At 39.6% G+C, this 20,467-nt stretch overlaps 1 protein-coding gene across 2 annotated transcripts in view; it reads right to left on the reverse strand.

Annotated features, from left to right (window-relative positions):
• Positions 1 to 20,467, reverse strand: part of ANKRD55 (ankyrin repeat domain 55) — a 1,456,090-nt gene that overhangs the window by 410,771 nt on the left and 1,024,852 nt on the right. For both annotated transcript variants that reach the window (XM_044063788.1, XM_044063786.1), the window contains exon 7: positions 3,093 to 3,277. In XM_044063788.1, the coding sequence (XP_043919723.1) occupies positions 3,093 to 3,277 (185 nt within the window). The remainder of the gene's footprint in view (positions 1 to 3,092; positions 3,278 to 20,467) is intronic.

The raw sequence follows: 20,467 nt of genomic DNA on the forward strand, positions 1-20,467 counted from the left end.
CAGCATAAATGCTACGACTGTGAGAGATGACAGAAAAAAAACAACCCCTCTTCTGTTCACTGAGTGGTAGGGTTAATGTAACTGCTGAATGTCTGAGGATAATAACTGGCCATCTGAAACTGAAAATGTGTGAATATTAGAGTATGTGCTAATTTCAAGACTGTCATAATATGAAGTGTTCTGAGGTAGCAGATATATTTGAGCTAGTAACAATCTATCTGCCTATTTCTGCATATGTCTACATACATTATACATATATACAAGTCTTAGGAGTGGGAGGTACGCAGACCCTTTTTAAGGGGAATAGGAGGCAAACTTCTGCAAAGGTACCACAAAAGTGTAACCGAGCTTTAGTATTGGCTGTTATTATGGCTGAATCTTAAAATATTTCTCGTAGTTTTTTTACTCACATTATTACTTGCACTTCTGATAGGGAACCACAGTGCTGCCTAGTAGTTTACTGACTGAATGTATTTAGTGTCCACCTTTAAATCTGAGTGCCCCTCTGTATGCAGGCTGGAAGTCACATGCTCATGGCAATGTAATAAGGCTTGAAGGGCTGCAGAAGGGAGTGGAGAATGAGACTAACCACCCTTCATGACTACCTAAGTTATGGCCTCAACTCTCAGATCTATTGTGGCCTCAAAAGATTTGGGAGGTGACTGACAACTGACAAATTTGAGGGGGGGAAAGACCAAAAGAATGTGTCAGCTACAAAATAAATCTCAGTAAAAACAATATTGCAATATACCCTACCTGAGTGTGGAATATGTCGGAATTTACTCACTTCTGGACTGAAGTTTGTCACTTGGACTGGTCTCTGATAACCAAGCCTTCCCAAATAAGCAAATTACAGTCCCCTTCATGTCCAGACATGGTACATTAATACTATAAAGGTATCTAGCAGCACGGCAAATAATAAACCCAAGAACAGCTGAGAATGTTCAGCTGAAAATGTCAAATTCCTTCAGTATCCAAAACTATTTGACTTTATTAGGATTCAGAAATACACAGTTCTTAATTCTACTGATATTACCAGAAAATCTGTGGGAAAACTGCAATCCTAATTGCAGTGTATTTGTGGAGCTTGTGTGTGCGTGTGTGTGTGTGTGTGATGAGTGTGTGTGTGTGTGTGTGTGTGTGTGTGTGTGTGTGTGTGTGTGTGTGTGTGTGTGTGTGTGTGTGTGTGTCTTCCTAGCACAATTTAAAGATGATCTTGCAAAGTATCTTGAGTGTTATTACTACATGATATCCAATTAGCTGAACAGATACGCATACTTAACATTTTTCTAATTTGCTATATAAGAATAGTTTTTAAACTACCCAATTTTATGACATTATGTAAAGAAAAGGGTAGAGCATGGTATGCAACAATCAACTGTAATTAAGAAAAAGAGTGAATAACATTTAATTTTGTATTAAGCTAAAATATACATACAGTAAATTCTCAGTTAACCAAAAGTCAAGCAAACAGAACTCTCAAGCAGCCAGAAAAAACAATCGAAGAAATACAGTAAAATTTTCATGTGTTGTACATTCTGACCCCCCCCCCACACAGAAACATACCTTACATTTTAGAGCTTTAGAGTTTTAAAAAGGAAGATAGAAATAAATTCCCTCTCCCCAACTTAAGAACAAGTCAAACCAAACAAATAATATAGGGTAAAATATTAGTCAGACCTATTTTTAATAGTAACTCTCAAGCAATCAGAAAATACATTTATCCAGCATCTATCAATCTCCATGGGTGCAGGTTAGCCGAGAGTTTGCTGTAACTGAAAAGAACACAAACAAGAAAAAAATATAATGACTATATTCCTACTTTGAGATTTCAGCTGCATGCCTCTGAGGTCTTCAGCATCTCCCCATAAGGCCTTGCATATGTGGTGCTATGTTTATTTTCCTGTGTATAAAACTAGCAAAACAGTATATTTTATTCAGCGTAGTTGTAAGCATACTGTTGCTATGTGTTGTGTCTTTGTTTTTTCCTCATCTCATTAAACTATAGCATCTATCTTTTTTCTGCCTTGACAGTAGTTATTTATTTGGCTCTGTACTGACATGTCAGTATGTAAAATGCCGAATGCCAACAAGCCAAAAAAACAAAAAAAGTGAACTAAAAAAACAGAAGGGTGAATTTTGAAAATTGCTCTTCTCCTTTAAACTCCTTTTTGCAGGAGGGTAAGCCCTTACTGCACCCCCCCAACCTTATATATACCAACTCCAAGATTGCCAACCATCGGAGAAAAGGGAATATTCTGAGAAATGGCATCTTGAATTTAGTATATGTAAGTCATATCTTTTGGCCAGTCAGTCTCCATATTTTGAGACTTGCTGTAGCATGGTCCCGGTATTTCATATGGTTAACTTATTATTCTTGCTATGAAAAGTGGCCCATCATATGGTTAACTTATTATTCTTGCTATGAAAAGTGGCCCATTTTCAGTCAGATTTCTACTCCTAGGTGTTAACAATCTGATTGAGAGAGTAACTGTAAGTCTACCTAAGTAGCCTTCACCCTAAAGAATATGGTGTTTAATACAAAACAATTATGCACATTTGCTTTCATGAATCCATAGTTAATGCTGAATACCTATATAGTCTAATTTACAGATTGTTATAGAGTATTTCTTTAAGACCAAAACCGAAGACTAAAACACTGAAATGTTATTGAGCTGCTTCTTGTGCTCAGGGTACAGGATTTAATTTCTTCCAGTTTCATTTTCTACTGTGTGACACTAAGCAAGTCACTTTTCCAAACGGTGTTCCCAGGTCACATCTGAAAAGCGATATTTTCTCCAATAGGCTTACTTGGTCAACATATAGCTAAATAACTAACTAAATAAATAAAGGTTACTTAAACGAATAGCTGTGGAATAAGAAACTTAAATACATCAACTGTTTTGCATTAAAAGAAATAAACAGTAATCTCTACTTTTATTTTATATATTTTGGTTCCTAACTTCGGAAACACCGTGAACTAATGTTAGTGATTTCAAAAACAAACACAATTTTAGATGTTTATTGTTGCTTTGCTCATTGAATTCACTAAGTGATATACAGGTGAATTTACAATACAATGAAATGATTACCTGTCATCTACATCTGGGGCCTGCAGGTTGCATTCTGGAACTTTTGCAAGTTCATAGATGATGTCACTATACCCTGCTGCTGCAGCAATGTGCATACACGTCTTCCCGTTTTCGTCATCATAATTTATAATACTCTGGCCCAGGTGGTGATCCAAGATAATAGAGCACAAAAGTCGGTTTCCACTCTAGGAAAATGTAATATAAATAATTTAGTGGCTATAACACACACATGGTTTTATGGAACACTTATTTATTGTATTATGCATTAAAGACTTTTGAATTTCTGAATTTTATAAATACACATTTGTGATATAATGATTAACTATTTTTCCATCTGTTCATACAAATGTGACAGACTTTATGTTACTAGTTTTTCTAATATCTTTTTCAGCGTATTTTCTTTATGTTTTTCTTAGAAAATTATGTATGCCAAAAAGCTATTGCTTCTTGAAGATTAGAGTCTCCTTGAACTCAAAAGTTTAAAGTTCAAAATTAAACCCATGTGTTAGCGTCAGTCACCTGTGAAAATTTATTTAGGCACAGGGTAAGCTTATTCAGACATTCATGAAAGACTGTTCAGCTTTTCTGCATAAATGATTACATGGAGGAGTGGCACTCATTCACCTCAAAAGCATCTTCACCACAGATGACACTATGATCATAGAGAAAAGATAATCAAATTAGAGCGCAATACCCTGTTAGGAATTTTAAAACGTTCACAATATCATACTTAAGTGTAACTATGGATACTGTGCTGTGACCTCTGCAATGCTCTCAAATATTAACTATGGTGATACAAGTGAAAAAGGAATCAAAAAGCACCAGTTCACAGAGCCAGATTCTCCAAATGTCTAATTTATTAGAAAAGAGGTAACCATACCGAACATAAAAATGCTAACATTCCCAAGAGTTGCACTAACCAGCAGATACAGGCTCTGTGCCTCATAAACATCATAGTTTTGTCTTAACAGTCATATATGCACATCCATATTCCAAGAGTGCCGCACTTTTAATAGGTCTCAAATTAAAGCTGAGGAACCTTAAAATTCAGGACTTGGTTTTCTGTGTTCGACATATAGAAATAATACATAAAAAAGTTACACTGAATGTATTTAAAAAAGACAGACAGCAAAGGATTTAAAAAAACACAGACTTGTATAAAAGGCTTCCATGTTGCTATCATCATTCGTATCATATCCTTTCCCTCACGTGAATCCTAATTACATTACTAATGCTGTACAGCATATAATAAAACTGTCATACTTAAAGTGTTGGGAGTAGACAGCAATATAATAATATAATAATAATAATACTCTAATCTATAAAGAACATATCACTCTGAGCACTGTTATATGCATATTTGTGTTAGTTATGTACTCAGAACTGAGGTATTTAATGCTCTTCAGTGGAATAAATGGCTACTCTTCAAATAAATAAGATGTGCATTATGGCTTACATATTGCATAACTTGCTATACTTATACAAGAAGCATGTGAGATGTGTCTACAAAAGAAAGTATGTCTGACACTGTTAACACACCCTTATGTCACTGCACTAAATCTGGTGATAATGTCATAGAGACTTCACATGACCACTCCACGGGAATAGAGGAATAAATAGAGTCACATGTCCCATCTCTCTGGAAAAGTTTTACATCATTTCTCTTCATAAAGGGGGAAACTCCACTGAAATAATAGACTTCAATATTGTCCCCTTTTTCCAAGATCTTACAAAACTGTATTCATAAACAACTTTTACAATACTTAGTCCAAAGAAAATCTATTAACCTCCCCCCACCACAGTTGTCACCCAGATCATAGCACAACACTGTCCGTGTTGCCTTTTTGGACCATGTCTGTAAAGCCAGCAATAATTTAATTTCTTCCCTATTTTTAGATTTCGCTAAAGCTTTTCATATAGTCTGACATACCAAACTACTTTCAAAAATGCCTGCTTTAGGCTTTTCCAGTACAACAGTCACTTGGTTCTCTAGCTACGTATATATCCAACTACAATCAGTTAACTGGCTCTCTACTTACTCATCTTTTCTCCCAGTTAACATGGGTGTCCCACAAGGCCCTATACTTGGCCCTCTCCTTTTTCATAGTTTCATAGTTTCATAGTTTCACAGTATAGTACTAGGCTATCTGCCCTGGGGCATTTGTAAGCCTAGCCATAGTGATGTGGCTTTTGCCACCCCATGAAATGGTACAAAAATGTACAGAATAAATCTAGAATACTGTGCCTCTGTCTAGTAGTGACACAATGAAGGTCCCCTTATATAATAGAATTAGTTTACTGTGCCCCTGTCTAGCAGTGACACAGATATGACCCCTGGGGTAAACTTACGATCTCCCATCCACTCATCAAGATTTCTCTTGAAGACAGTCAGTGAGGGTCTCTGCCTAATATGAACTGGGATCCTGTTCCAAAGCATGGGAAGCCTCTGGGTTATGAATCTATCCCTCCAGCATGTCCTATTCATACTTGTGCCGAGGTTTAAGTCTTTAGCTCTCGTGGTCCTGATGGATTTGGATTTTTTGAGGTGGAGCATGTCCATCAGATCCTGATTGGACATGGCCTTGTACGTCAGGCAGAGATCACCTCTGAGCAGGCGGTATGCTACTGAATAGAGCTGAAGTTTCTTTAGTCTGGCAGAATAAGACATATGTTGGAGACCCTTGATCCTTTTGGTGAGGTACTTTTGTGGTCTCTCCAGCTGTTGCAAATGCCGGGTGAGGTACATACCAAATGGGGCATTGTACTCAATCATGGGTCTGATGAGGGAGGAATATAGGGGTACAATGACATCCTTGGATCTGGATGTGAATCTCTTCATGATGAGGTGTGCAAGGTAGAATGGTTTTCTAACTACTTTGGCAACGTGGGTGTCAAATGAGAGGTCGCTGTCTACTTGGTTCCCTAGGTCTCTGATTACTTTTTCCATACTCAGTGGGTTGCTGTCTATGTGATAATTTGTGGGTACTTTGTTTTTTCCAAAAGGGATGACTATACATTTTTTGGCATTTAGTTTAAGGCCGTGACTACGGCACCAGTTGTCCGTTTTAGTGAGGCCTTTTTTTAGGATGTGTGTGTCTACTGGTGTATCGACTATGGCGCCTAGTTTGCAGTCATCTGCGAACTTTGTCAGCCACAGCCCTCCCATGTTTGCTTTAACATCTGAGAAATAAATGCTGAACAAGAGGGGTCCCAGGACAGATCCCTGTGGGACACCACTTGTGACTGGCTTTGAGTCTGACATTGCTCCAGCGATTTTAACTTTATGGGTTCTGTCCTTTTGCCAGTTTGCAACCCATCTAGTGACATAAGGGTTTACTTTTAAGCTGTTTAGCTTATCTATGATGCCTGAGTGGGGTATTGTGTCGAAGGCCTTAGCCAAGTCCAGGTATGCTGTATGGACTGCTTTGCCCTCATCAATGGCTCTAGTGACTGTTTCGAAAAAGTCAACCAGGTTTAAAAGGCAGGATCTGCCCTTTACAAAGCCAAACTGGGTGGGGTCAAGTGTCTGTAGGTCCCCTATGTCTCTGTTTATGAGTTCCATAATGATTCTTTCCATAGCTTTGCAGACCAGGCTAGTTAAGCTTATGGTGCGGTAGTTTCCATGGTCTGTAGAGGCACCCCCCCTTGTGGAGCGGGACCACTGTTGCTGTACGCCAGTGTTCAGGTACATATCCCGAAGTAAGGCTAAGGTTAAATAGCATTTTATGTGTGGGTTTAGCTCCTCTTGGAGTTCACGTAACACGCACCCCGGGATACCGTCAGGTCCCATTGATGCTGTGTTTTTTGCTTTGTTTAGGGCGGTTCTCACTTGGACATCTGAGATGACAGGGAGATTACATTCAGCTGGGATAAGTATTTCTTCTTTTGGGGGTGAAGGAGGGGAGAAATTTGCACTGAACCTGTCAGCCAGAATGTTAGCAATATCTGTGGGTTCAGTGTATTTTTTGTTGTTGTGAACCAACTCTGAGCATATCTGAGGGTTTCCGCCCAGGTTTCTAACATAGCTGAAGAAGGCTTTGTGGTTATCTTTAGTGTCCTTAGCGATTTTTCTCTCAAAGTTTGCCTTGGATGTTTTTATGAGAGAACGTAGTTTTCTGCTAATGTTGATCAGAGATGTCTTCCCTTCATGGGATTTCACTCTGACGTGCAGTAACTTCCTTCTTTTGTTATACAATTTGTTTATGGCTGAGGTCCACCAGACAGGATGCTTACATTTGGTGGAGAGGGACTTGGATTTGTTTGGGATTGCATGATCCATGCATTCTTGGAGATGTCCATAGAAAGCATTTGTGAAGGATTCGGCATTGTGGGATGTGGTATCCACTGGCACAGTGGGCTTAAAGGATACCATCTCAGTCTTAAGAAGAGTGGAGTCTGCTTTTGAGAAGTTTTTCACTGTGGTCTTTTGTGCTGGGGGTGGAGGTGGGATATGTATATCCAGGGTGATTAGTTTGTGGTCAGATCTCACTAGTGAGGGGGTATACTTCCGGTGTGGAGCATTTTGTCCCCATGTTTGTGATGATCAGGTCTAGTATATTATCTCCCCTAGTGGGAGAGGTGACTAGTTGTTCCAGTGCATTTGAATTTATGAATTACAGGAACCTTTGGGCTAGGGTATTAGGGCTAGAATAATGTACCCAATCTATGTTTGGGTAGTTGAAGTCTCCCAGTATGATGGTATTTTGTGATACATTCATATCCTCCAATGTCTTCAGGAAGGCTGAGTGGGGTTCTTGAGATTGGGAGGGTGGTCTGTAACATGCTACCAGTTGTATAGCAGTTTTGCCTATGGTTAGTTGCACCTGTATGGTCTCTGATGCTTCATGTGTTGCTACTAACCTGGAGGTGTGGGTGTCCTTTATGAATATGGACACTCCCTCCTTTGTGGTTCGCCCGGTTTTGGGGCCGAAAAGCATGATATGAGGTATAGCCTGGTAGTGCTGGGGTGCTCTCAGGAGCCTTGAAACAGGTTTCAGTTACTGCACAGACGTCAAAGTTCTCCATGCTGAGGAGTGCATCAAGTGCCTGCATCTTGAGATTTAGACTTCTGGCATTGAGCAGCATTACCCTTAGTTTTTTTCCATTTTTGTTTTCTAAGGAGGTGGGTTTGTCTTTTGAGCCTTGCCTAAAAAAGGCACTATGAGGGTGGCAAGAGCCTTAGCCGATATCCAGAAGCCCAGTGTTGACAGGTGTAAGCCATCCCTTGCGAAGCAGTGTGGCTTGTCCAACATATCATCCCAGGCAGACAGACATTGTATCCCCTTAGAATGACACCAGTACTTGAGCCAATTGTTAAAGCTGATCATCTTGTCTTTGTATTGTGGTATCATTCTTGGTGAGGGCAAGATGCTGCTTAGGGTCAGGGTCATACCAGCCTGGGCTACATAATCGGAGAGCTCCTCTATGTCTTTTTTCATGTAGTCCATGGAGGTACGTCTCAGGTCATTCACACCAGCATGGACAATGACGGAATCATATTTGTACTTGCTTTGGAGTGATCTGAGTGCATGTGTTATGTGTTGGATCCTAGCTCCCGATAGACAGCTTACAGTCACCTTCTCCTTGTTCAGCCTGGTCAGTGGGACATCAGTGTGTCTGACTATGGAGTCACCTATTACTAGTGTATCAGGCAAGGTGTTTGGCCTTAAGGGCTGCGATTGTTCGACACACTGATTTATTGAAGTATGTGTTGTATGTGTTTTGTTTTGAGGTGGTGGATTTTTGGATGTCTGCTTTGGGAGCCTCTGTTGTTTTGGTAAGTTTTTTATTAGAGCCTCCTAGTATGTCTTTGTGTTTTTATGTGTTTGGTTTGCAGTTGTGGTTTGTCTATGTGGGACTGGGATTGTTGTGTGTGTGGTTGCCATCTCCTCCTGTCTGGTCATGCCAGCCCTGAGTTGAGAGAGTTCAGCCTCCAGTTTGGCTATATAGTTGCATCTCTCACATGTATTTGTGTTTGTTGGGAGGAGGAGAGGGTTGTCTGTGTACATGAGACAACTGTAGCATTGTCTCAAGATACCCAGATTGACCAGCTGAACTGGAGACGACACCAGTAATCTACCACTTGACATGCTAGAACAGTATAAGGGAGTGGTATACCTTTAAGGGAAGTGGATATTCACAGGAGTGGTAAGTAGATGTAGTGCTTTACTTTGTACGAGAGTGCTTACTTAGTAGAGAAGTATTGAGAACAAGTGCTAGGCTTATAATACAGTGAGTAGTCTGGTTATACTAAGAGTAGAACTTCCTTAAGGGAAAATTTGAAGAGCAGACTTGGCGGAGCCAGAAAAAGTTTAACCTTGTTTAACCGGCACTGCGCAAAGCCATGCAAATGTGGATTTTAAACAGTGAACTACAAAAGAGCTAGAAATGGTCCCAAACAACCAATTACTACAGCTTCTTGTGCTGAGGTCACTTCCCCCAAGGACAGGTAGGCTGCTCAAGGCTCCCCACTCCCACTGGTGAGCAAAGAAACTTCCTTCTATCCAAGTAAGGTAATGGACAACACAGGAACTACACCACAGCCCAGAATACAGCAATGCCTGTAAACTGGTCTAAACTAGTCGAGGAAGGCGGGAAAACAAGGATTATTTTTAACATATTTATAAATTGTCTAAATATATCCTCCCATCAAGCTACAATTATACAATATGCAGATGACTCTATTATCATTTGTTCATCTAATAATCCTTCCCAGTTACAATCTATCATTCATCAGGCTTTTAACTTTATTAAAAAACTGTCTCAGTGACAATCAGCTTTTCCTAAATCCAAATAACAAAACACTTATCTTATTTGTCCTCAAATCTCAAACACAAATAAAAGACACCTTCAAAATATTCTCTGTTAACAATACTGAAACTGAAGTTGTATCTCACACAAAGTTACTTGGTGTCATAATAAATAATCAACTGTGCAAAAAAACACCACACCAAAAACAGGGCATGCTGTACAGATCAGAAAAATTCCTTACCAACTCAAGACTTACTCTAGCAAATACCTACCTCCTTTCTTCACTACTATATGCCTCACCCATTTTCACCAACATTCAGATCTCCCAGAGATCAAAAATTGAGCTTTGCTATAACAAAGTAGCTAGATTTGCAGCCAGTCAGTCTTACAACTCCCACCACTGCTCCACCATCAGATATATAAACTGGCTTGAGTTACCTCACTACCTCAAGTTCATCCAACTCCTCCTTGCTCATAAAATGGTGTAAAAATCATCATCTTGCCGCAAAACCAGCACCATTCTTAACCATTACCTCCATAATCACCTTCTTTATTCATCTGAGAAGCACCTCCTTGAAATCCATAAACTGAAAAAAAAAGGTATCAGTCAATGCATATCTTCCTACTCAGTAACCAAGGCCTGGAACAGTATTCCTACAGATATTTGAAAATTACCATATAGTCAGATATTTAAACAATCTCTAAAGAGATTTCTCTGTGACATCCCCACTCTGGGCCATTAATCAAGGAGCCTGAATCCTCAATACTGACACTGGAGAGGGATGTTCACTTGGAATAAAAATGGATACGCCCAGTATTTACAGATGCAGCTCTCTGCATCAAGCACAATTTCCCTTAAGAGCACACAGGAAACACACTTAGCCCTGGGTTTGGGTTTCTCTTTCTGCCTCTTCCCAGGTCCCCAGTAAGGCTCCCCACTAGCACAGCTGCAGAGTTAAGCCCTTGCTGGAGTGTCCAAGCCAAGTCCATGACCACTCTCTCTATGAAACCAGTGCTTCACATCCCTGCTCCAAGTAGCTGACACACACATGCTCTTTAAGATTTGATTTGCACACACACTCACATGGGAAAGGCTGACACAGATTGGTTAGCTATGCCCCCTTCTGCCCAGACTATACATTAGTTACTGCCACTAGATACTCTCAAGCCAGCTACTTTAAGGATCTTACAAGGGTTCCCAATTATACTGAGTGAAATTAATAATACAAATGGTAGTTTGACCAAAGCAGTAAGGCTTTCAGGAGTGGCCACAGAGTCACCAAACAGATATGAGTACTCTCAGAGGTTAAAATATTCTCTAAGGGACCAGCCATCATGGAAAGTTTAAATATATTTAATAATGAATATTAAAAGAACATGAAAATACTAAATATCTATTTACAATAAACACTAGAGTTTCAACCACAGAAAATATTAAAATAACACAGATGAATAGATTCACACAGATATAGGAAAACAGTACATAACTAATCTCACTATATTTTCCAGACTAATCTAAATAGTTACTATTCCCTAGCCACTTACTATTGCAAGGCAAGTTGAAGTAGATGAGTGGTCCTTCTATGTCAGGTTTCCAAACCAGAGTGCCATGAGACTTCAGTCTCAACTACTATTAAACTTTATTTTAGTTATGGATTCCAGAATGACATTATATACATCTGGCCATCTGACACCTGGTTCCCATGCATCCCCCATTGCTAGAAACTGCCAAGATTTAGCACATATGTGTCAATAATATACACATACATAGCCCTGCTAAGATCTGCTGCAGTTCTTGTAAGTCATAAAACACTTCCACTCTTCCTACAGGAGCTAATAAACCATACTTCTTACAGACATTGCGACTCTGGCTTCATACAAAACTGTGAGATTAACATCTTTATCGCCTATGCCGTATTTTAATTTCTTACTATTTTTAAAATTTGAGATTAACATCTTCACTTCCAGTATGCTCAGTCAATATATATATATTTAATCAGTTACAATAATGCATGTATATTTCTTTCTCTTTCCAGCAGAAAACATTGTTGATACATTTTTAACACAAGCAAGTTTACAAATCCATTTTCAACACAAACATCTGTACAAATCAGTTTGATTTGCAAATGACATATAATTCTTTACAAGATTCCATCTAGCTGTACTGGCATATGTTATGCATCCACTGCCCTACTTCTCCTTGCTTAGCTGGCAATACCTCACATCATCACATCTCTCACCCCTCTGAAGACTCAAGTTAGTTTTTCAAGTGACCCTTGAGAAACATTGCTTGAAAGGAATGAGCCTATCTGGGAATACATTAACTCATACCCTGTTTTGGGAGCCCATCTGCATTGGCATTGCTAATCTCACTACAGTGCTGCACTTTCATATCATATGCCTGCAACTCTAGGCTCTACCTTAGTAACTTGGGATTTTGCTGGCTTGCTCAATGTAGCCATAGATTCTTTTCAGACTCCTCCTGCATCCTACTGCAAATACTTAGTACAAGGACCTCCCTATCATGGTAAGGTTTTATCATGTTAACATGGTACAGTATATGCCCCTGGCTCCTACCTAGCAGTTGTAGCATGCAGTTAAAATCACTGACCTCCCTTACCACATTGAAGGGTCCTTCCCAAGCTGCCTGCAGCTTATTGTGCTTGACAGGAATGAGAACCATAACCTGCTCTCCCACATCATACTCTCGTGCTTGATCATTCCTCTCATTCCAGACCTTTTTCTGCTGTTGGGCTCTTGCCAGTTTAGCCCATGAATTCTCTAAGCCTTTTCCTAAGGTTTAGGCCATATGCCACAACAGACTCCTTGTGGGATTCACACTTTCCCTTCCACTCATCATGAATCAAATCTAAAGGCTCCCTCACCTTATGCTCATGCATGCAAACAGCGGATGGGGCAAATATTTGTCCCACTCAATCCTAAACCAGTCTTCAAATGCCTGTATCATGGTCTTTAGTGTAGAGTTTAACCTGCCCACAAGACCATTAGTCTGGGGATAGTAGGGATTGGTCTTTAGATGCTTCACCCCACAGTGTTCCTACAGACAATTCAGCAGGTCTGACATGAAATTGGTACTTCTGTTGGTCAGTATTCTCTTTTGAAACCTACCCTGCTGAAAATCTCTAACAACACATTTTCCACCTTCTCTGCCTCTATAGAGGACAGAGCATCTGCTTCAGGGTGTCTAGTAGCATAATCTACCACCACCAGGATATACTTCATCCCTGTGGAACTTGGGGTACTCAGAGGTCACACAATATCCATAGCTACCCTCTGAAATAGCTCCTCAATCACAAGGAAAGACATTGTCTCCTTCCTTGACTACTTTTGGCACTGCTCACAGGTCCTTCAGTACCCTGTTACATTCTTTGCAATCCCAGGCCAGTAAAAGTTCTGCATAATACATCTCCTGGAATGCTTTATGCCCATATGACCTGCAAAAGGAATATCATGGGCTATGGCTAGAAGTGCCAGATGGTAGGCTCTAGGCACTGCCAACTGCTGTATTACCTTACCCTCTAGGCCTTCTTCAGGGGTCCATTGTCTATACAGTAACCCTTTGTCCCATTATACAGACTCCCTTTTCCTTGAGAATCAGATGCTTCCCTCTCTAACTCCTGTAGGCCACTTAGTGTAGGGTCCGAGAGCTGACCCAGTTTCAACTCTACCTTTGTGACTTTTCCCAGTTCCCCTTACAAAGGAAGTATGGTATCCTCTGACAGCAGTGTCTCACTGTCAGCCTGGGTATTAGCACTCACCTCTGCCCTTGCAGTCACTCTGTCCAAAGGAACATCAGTACCTACCAGCAGTTCTGGCTCACCATCAGGCTCACTGCAACAGGGTAGCTCCCTCCCTGAAATAGCCACCTCACCAGCCCAGGATTCAGATGTGGGGTCTGTCTAGGTCTTCCTCAGGCTGCCAGACCAGATGTCTGTCTCCAAACCTGACTGCATATAATTGCATTATCAAAATCATTCCCTATCAAGACATCTGCATGGATATTCATAAACACACCTACTTCCTTTTCCACCCTCCCAGTCAAGGTGAGCCCTGGCCCAAGGTATTTGGAATGGGATCCCCTCCTAAAGCTCTGACTGGAGTAGACTGCCCAAGCAAGTACTGTTCCTCTTTCACCATTGAAGGCTTCAAAATGGTTATGTCAGATGCTGTGTCTCTCTTAGCAGTGGCCTGTTTTCCACCACAACGTTCAGATATAAATTTTGGTGATAGTTTGGTACCCCTGTTGTCTCAAGATAACTTACCACTTGCATACTGTTATTCCCACTTGCTGGCTCCCCCACCTTTTGTTCCACAGCTTGCCTCCATGGATGTCTATATGATTCATGGCTCCACTTGTTACATTTAAAACATTTACCCCTTGATCCTGGCTGTGTACCTAAATTAGTGACTTTCCCTGTTAGTGATAGGCTCTGTTGGGGTGGTTTAGTCTGCCCATCATAGGCTCCTTATACAATGTGCTGCACTGGGTATCACCTTTCTGTGCAGTGATTCCCTGCTTACTAAGTAGAGATCCCCCTTTTTCCCCAGCTCATCAGCAGAGTTACACTCTCGGTTTGCAAAACGGATTCTCATGTCCTCAGGCAAAGTGTTAAGGGCTTGTTCCCTCAACAAAAGGTCTGTTAGCCCTTCAAAAGTGATGACTTGGCACCCACTCACTCACCTATGAAAATAAGTGCTTAACTCAACAGTATAATCACACACACTTTCGTCTGCTTTGCGTCTATGCTCACAAAACTTTTTTTCTGGAAGCTTCAGGTGTTAACTTAAAACATTCAAGTAAACATTTCTTTACTTCATGATATTATAAATAATCAATATCAGACAATTTAGAAACAGCAGTTACAGCTTTACCATGGAGTAAGGGGGTCAGGAACCATACCCAATGCCCTTGGTCAACATTATACTGTTTACATACCCTTTCAAATATATGAAAAAAACTATTTCAAATATATGAAAAAAACTGTCCAAATTATCCCCCTTTGTAAATTGTGGAAGAGATTTTCTGACATTGATTGCTTCCAGTGTTTGGTTATTCCCTTCCCCATTACCTCCATGATGCTGTCCAAGAGTTGGCATCTTTCAGTCATGTTGATGCCGATTCTAATTGTCTTTGACCTCCAAATGCCGCAGTCTCTCTGCTGATTCTAATTCCCAATGCTTGGCCTCCAGTTCCAGTCTCTTTAAATGGATTTTTAAATCCTTTGAGGAAAACTTGAAATGTCCTGTTTCTGAGGGCTGTACATCCCCATCACCAAATTGGTTGTCTTCCTGGTTGCTGTTCTGAGCTGTGACTAAGGCTGAAATCATTTCTGTAGCTTGTATTTCTCTAACATAGATGACAGGCAGGTGGGGTATCGCATTTAGATGTTTAATACATAAAAACACATCAGGATGGATAGTAGCAGCATCATAAAATATAAACAAACTGGTTAACAGACAAACCTTACATACATACATACATACATATATACATGTTTATATCACAACAGCTAACTACAAAATGGCAGTGAGGCTCACATGTGCTGAGTTTTTATACACTTATGCAAGCCCTTGGATAGCTTCTTAAAGGTGCATACACACACACATTGATCTACATCCTCCCTCTTAAAAAGATTGCCCTTAGTAAAAACAACATTGGAGTTAGACATGCATTACTACAGACATTAGAAACAAAATATAATGTTCATGCCAAAGTTGCTTTGAATCTGTTACAAGGTTTAGAGATGCGATCAAATCTCGTAACATAACAATCTGGACTAAATTTAGCAACAGGGACAGTCTTCAGTGAATAACTCATATCAGGAACTTCTGGATTCATTACAGGAATGGGAATATTCTCTGGAACTTCCCCTGGAATTGGAACACTGGACAACTCACTGAGATAAAGAGTCTTGCTCACAGGCTATGTGCTGTGGTAAAGCTATTAAATCTTTCCGATTCCACCTAAAGTCTGCTCCTTGTGATTCCAAATACTCTTCACGACACCAATCTGATCATAACCTCTGGATGTTTGCATTCTTACCACTTCTCCTTCTTGTAATGGATTGGGCGGTTTGCTGGTTTTATCATAGTAGGACTTCTGGATTAGATACCTCTTTAACAGATTGGTTTTTACTGGTCTGTTGTTCTTGACATATGGAACCAATAATTTACTACTGATTGGTAATGTGGTTCTGGTTTGTCTCGACAGAAGTCTCTGAGCAGGTAAACCAAGATGTTTATCACAAGGAATATTTCTGAGATTCAAGAGATTCAGGAAAACATCACTATTATCTCATTTTGACTTCTCTAGTAACTGTTTTGCACGTTGAACTGCACATTCTGTCAAACCATTTGACTGCGGGTACTCAGGACTACTTGTGACACGAGTAAAGTCCCAATCTTCAGCAAATCTTTTCAACTGTTGGCTTGTAAACTGAGTATCATTGTGAGAAATAACATTGTGGGGACTACCATGTACTGCAAAATGATGCTTCATCTTAGTAATGACAGTACTGGATGCTAGGTTAGGAAGTAAGTCACTCTCGAATGAACTGGAGTAAGAGTCTACTAACACCAAATAATGTTGACCATTCCATTCAAAGATGTCAATGGCTACTGTCGAAAGTAGTTCCGGAATCTGGTTTAGCTGAAGTGGCTCCTTCTGTTGATGTGGCTTAGTACTATAACACATGGAACAAGATAAAAGTTCTCTCTAAATGTCTAGTGACATAGAAGACCAAAATACTAGCTCTCTCACCCTTCTTTTGGTAGAAATGTTTCCTGTGTGACCACAGTGCAAGATAGCAATGTACTCTGGTTGCAAGGACTTTGGAACAATTACTTTCAGACCTTTCATAATGATACTTTGTCAGAGAAAATCTCATCTCTGTATGGAAAATAAGGTTGCACTTCTTGAGGTAAAATAGATTGCTTTGATAGAGATCCTTGTTGAATAAAGTGGCTGAGTCTCTGTAAAACTGGATATGTGGCTATGTAATCTCTAAGCTCAACAAGACGTGTGGAAGAAAAATTCCTCACTTCCATGACTTTAAAATCAAGGTTCTCATTCTCATGCTGTTCTGTGGTGTTTCAGGGTGATCTCAATAATGTATCAGCAAGATAAAGAAGTTTGCCTTTATTGTAGACAAGATTGAAATTCTACTTTTGCAATCTCAGCATCATACGTTGCAGTCTGGCTGGAGCTGAATGCATAGGTTTTCTCAAGATGGTGAAAAGAGGTCGGTGGTCTATTTTAATATGGATAGGTCTACCATAAACATAATTATGGAAAGTTGAACATGCAAACACAATTGCCAAAAACTCTTTCTCAATCTGGGCATAGTGCATCTCAGTTTGGCCAAGAGTTTTCAATGCATAGGCAACAGGTTGATCCTCTTATAATGTGACTGCAACAAGATCAAATTTCAAAGCATCACAGGAAAGTGTAACTGGTTTGTGAACATCATAGTATCTGAGAGTTGGTGGACTATCAATTCTCTGTTTCAGGACATCGAATGCTCTTTGGTGTTGCTCTAACCAAGACCAGGATACATCTTTACTTATCAGCTCTCTAAGCAGTGAAGAAAGTTGGTTCAAGCCTGGAATGAACTTGCCTAGATAGTTAACCATGCCAAGAAAACATTCCAGGGCTTGAACATTGTCTGGAGCTGGCATCTCGAGAATGGCTGTTTGCTTAGAAGGGTCCGGTCACAGGTCTGTACTGGTAAATAAATGACCAACATAAGTAACTTCTTGTAGCCTGAATTTGCATTTCTGTGGATTGAGCTTAAGCTTCACTTTATGTGCCCTTTCTAGAACTTTTCTGAGGTTTCTGTCATGTTCAGCTTCACCATTACCTCTGACTAGTATGTCATCTACTATAATAGCACAAGTATACCCAGCAAAGAGTTGCTTCATTGCATGCTGAAAGACTTCACTTGCAGAATTTATCCCAAATGGCCTTTTCAAAAATCTGTACCTGCCAAATGGACTACTGAAATGGGCGAACAATGAAGATTTTTTGTCAAGCTGAATTTGACAAAATTAACTCTTTGCATCTAAGGCAGAAAGAACAGTGTAATTTGGCATCAAGGCTGTGACTTCTTGGACTGTGCATTGGATGCTGAGGTCTTTTTAGTGTTTTTTTTTTAAATTTCATGGAAAAATACATATTTTGATGTCATCTGAGCTTTTCTTATGAGCTACCACCATGGAAGATACCCACTCAGCTGGAGTTGCAACTGGACAAATCAGACCTTGTCGCACCATTTTATCTAGCTTAGCTTTGACTCTGTGATGCATGGCTATTGGAACTTTTCAAGCTGGTCTGATAAGTGGACTGACATATGAATCTAACTTCATAGAGTACACAACTGGAAGTTGGTCTAGTTTGTCTTCGAAAAGATAATTATAGGTAGAAAAATGTACTAGGTGAAATTAGAGTAGTGGTCTTCTAAGCTAACTTGGTGGACTTCCTTATGAAATGAAAGCAGTCCCATTTTCAAACTGTCTCTGAGCTCTAATAATGACTGGACTTGCCTCTGGGCCACAGAGAATAATAAGTCATAGTAGCATCTCCCAGCAGAGTAACATGAAAGCACTACTGAGCCTTTGGTCTGAATTTCTTCACCTCCATAAGCAACAAGCTTTGCACACCTTGCCAAATCAAGCCTTTCACCATGACACACTCTAGCAAATGTTTCTGCTGGCATAACATTGCACTTGGAACCTGTATCAACTTTGAGCTGTATGGGTTTTCCATTTATCTGAACAGTACAAAATATCTAATTCTTTGCCCTTAAATCTACTGCATAACAGTTTCATGAAGCACTGACACACCATCAACATAAAGAGTATGGTTGCAGCTTTATAATTGATCAACTTGTTTCTTAAAATGTTCCCTTTTGGTAAAAGAATGAGTGCCTTTTGATTTACAAAACCTTTAGAAATGATTCCACTTATTGCATTTGTGGCATTGCTGGCCAAAAGCTAAACATTTTCCCTTTTAGATTCATGAGTACCACCACAATTATGACAGTTAGCAATGAAACTGGTTAGGGGCCCATGCTTTGAGTGTGCTGCCTCATTCTTATGCTTCACTGAGACTGTGTAAACTCTGGAATTTGCTAGAAAGTTGTGGGGTTTGCCAGTGAGTGCTGCAGGGGCTACAGTTGCTGCCATATGCTTGGGTCTGTTTTTTTTAACCATGTGCTACATACTATCAACATGAGCTTTATCACTGTGCCTTCTAGAGCTATTATCATTTGTAATCATATCTGTGTGCTTTTCTGTTAGCTCGTATATCTGACAAATGTCAATGGCCTTATTCAAAGTTAAATCACAGTCATAAAGCAAAATCTTTCTCACAGCATCATCTTTAATAGCACTCACAAGTCTGTCGTTTATCAACTCGTTCCTTAAATCACCAAATCTGCATGTTTTAGCCTTATTCCTCAGGTAAGTTATATATGCTGCAAAATTTTCAGCAGGCTTTTGATCCCCTGTGTAAAATAAGTGCCTTTTCATTGTAACATTTGCCTGGGGGTTACACATTTCTCTAAATTTACACTTTAAGTACTCAGGGTCCTCCCTTGACTCAACCGATACAAAAATATGATGGTTTCTCCCCTCTCCTGTATAGATAGCAGGTACATGCACAAATGAATCTTCCCTTTCTATGGCTTCTGACCCAGCTAAATTAAGCAGAATAAATACCTTTATACTGTCATCTTTATCAGAAAATGCAGCCTGTATGAAAATGTCTATCTCTTGCTCAAACACTCGCTATTTCTCAGCAATATTACTGTCAAACGCAAGTGCACTGGGTTTTTTAAATCTATCTGCCATGCCCACAGAGTATGTACAAACACACTGAAAATTTGCCCTTGTAATCATTTAAGAACAAACTGTTCTGTGAGCTTGTAATAACAGTCAAATGCACATTAAACTCTTTGAAATACTGTACTTTGCGAAATATGCTCTGAAATGACTGTATTCTGTGAAATAACTTTACTGTAACACTGTGCAAACATGCAAACACTTTATACACTTTTGATAACTCAGATATCTTTGATTAATATGAAAAATATGTATTCCCTAAGCACACAATGAAAAATGCAGTTGTTTCCCTTTATTTTATTCATTTTATGAAATCTGAACTTCATTTCAAACCTTTTCCATAGAAATTCAAATATTTTTATCAGTATCGTACATATCTGTTTATGCAAATATCATTTAGAACATTCTGTATGCCTCGTTTCATATTTTGTGAATAAGAAATAGTGCTGAGCAAGTTTTAATATCTGAAATTCGTTTCTGACCTGTTTTGCAAAGTATACATACAGTAGAGAAATTCACTCCTCTGTATTCCACCAGTTCCAAACAAGTGCCTTAAGTTGTTTTAACCATGAATCCTCTAACAGCATGTCCTTTAGACATGCCTCTTCTGACACCATGTCGCTTGTCCTTCTCTAACATGGATGACAAGCAGGTGGGGTATTTCGTTTAGATACTTTAATACATAAAAACACATCAGGATGGATAGCAGCATCATAAAACATAAACAAAACAAACTGGTTAACAGACCGACCTTACATGCATAC

This window comes from Protopterus annectens, chromosome 2.part2 (assembly GCF_019279795.1).
Source record: "Protopterus annectens isolate FY-2018-M chromosome 2.part2, PAN1.0, whole genome shotgun sequence".
NCBI lineage: Eukaryota > Metazoa > Chordata > Ceratodontiformes > Protopteridae > Protopterus > Protopterus annectens.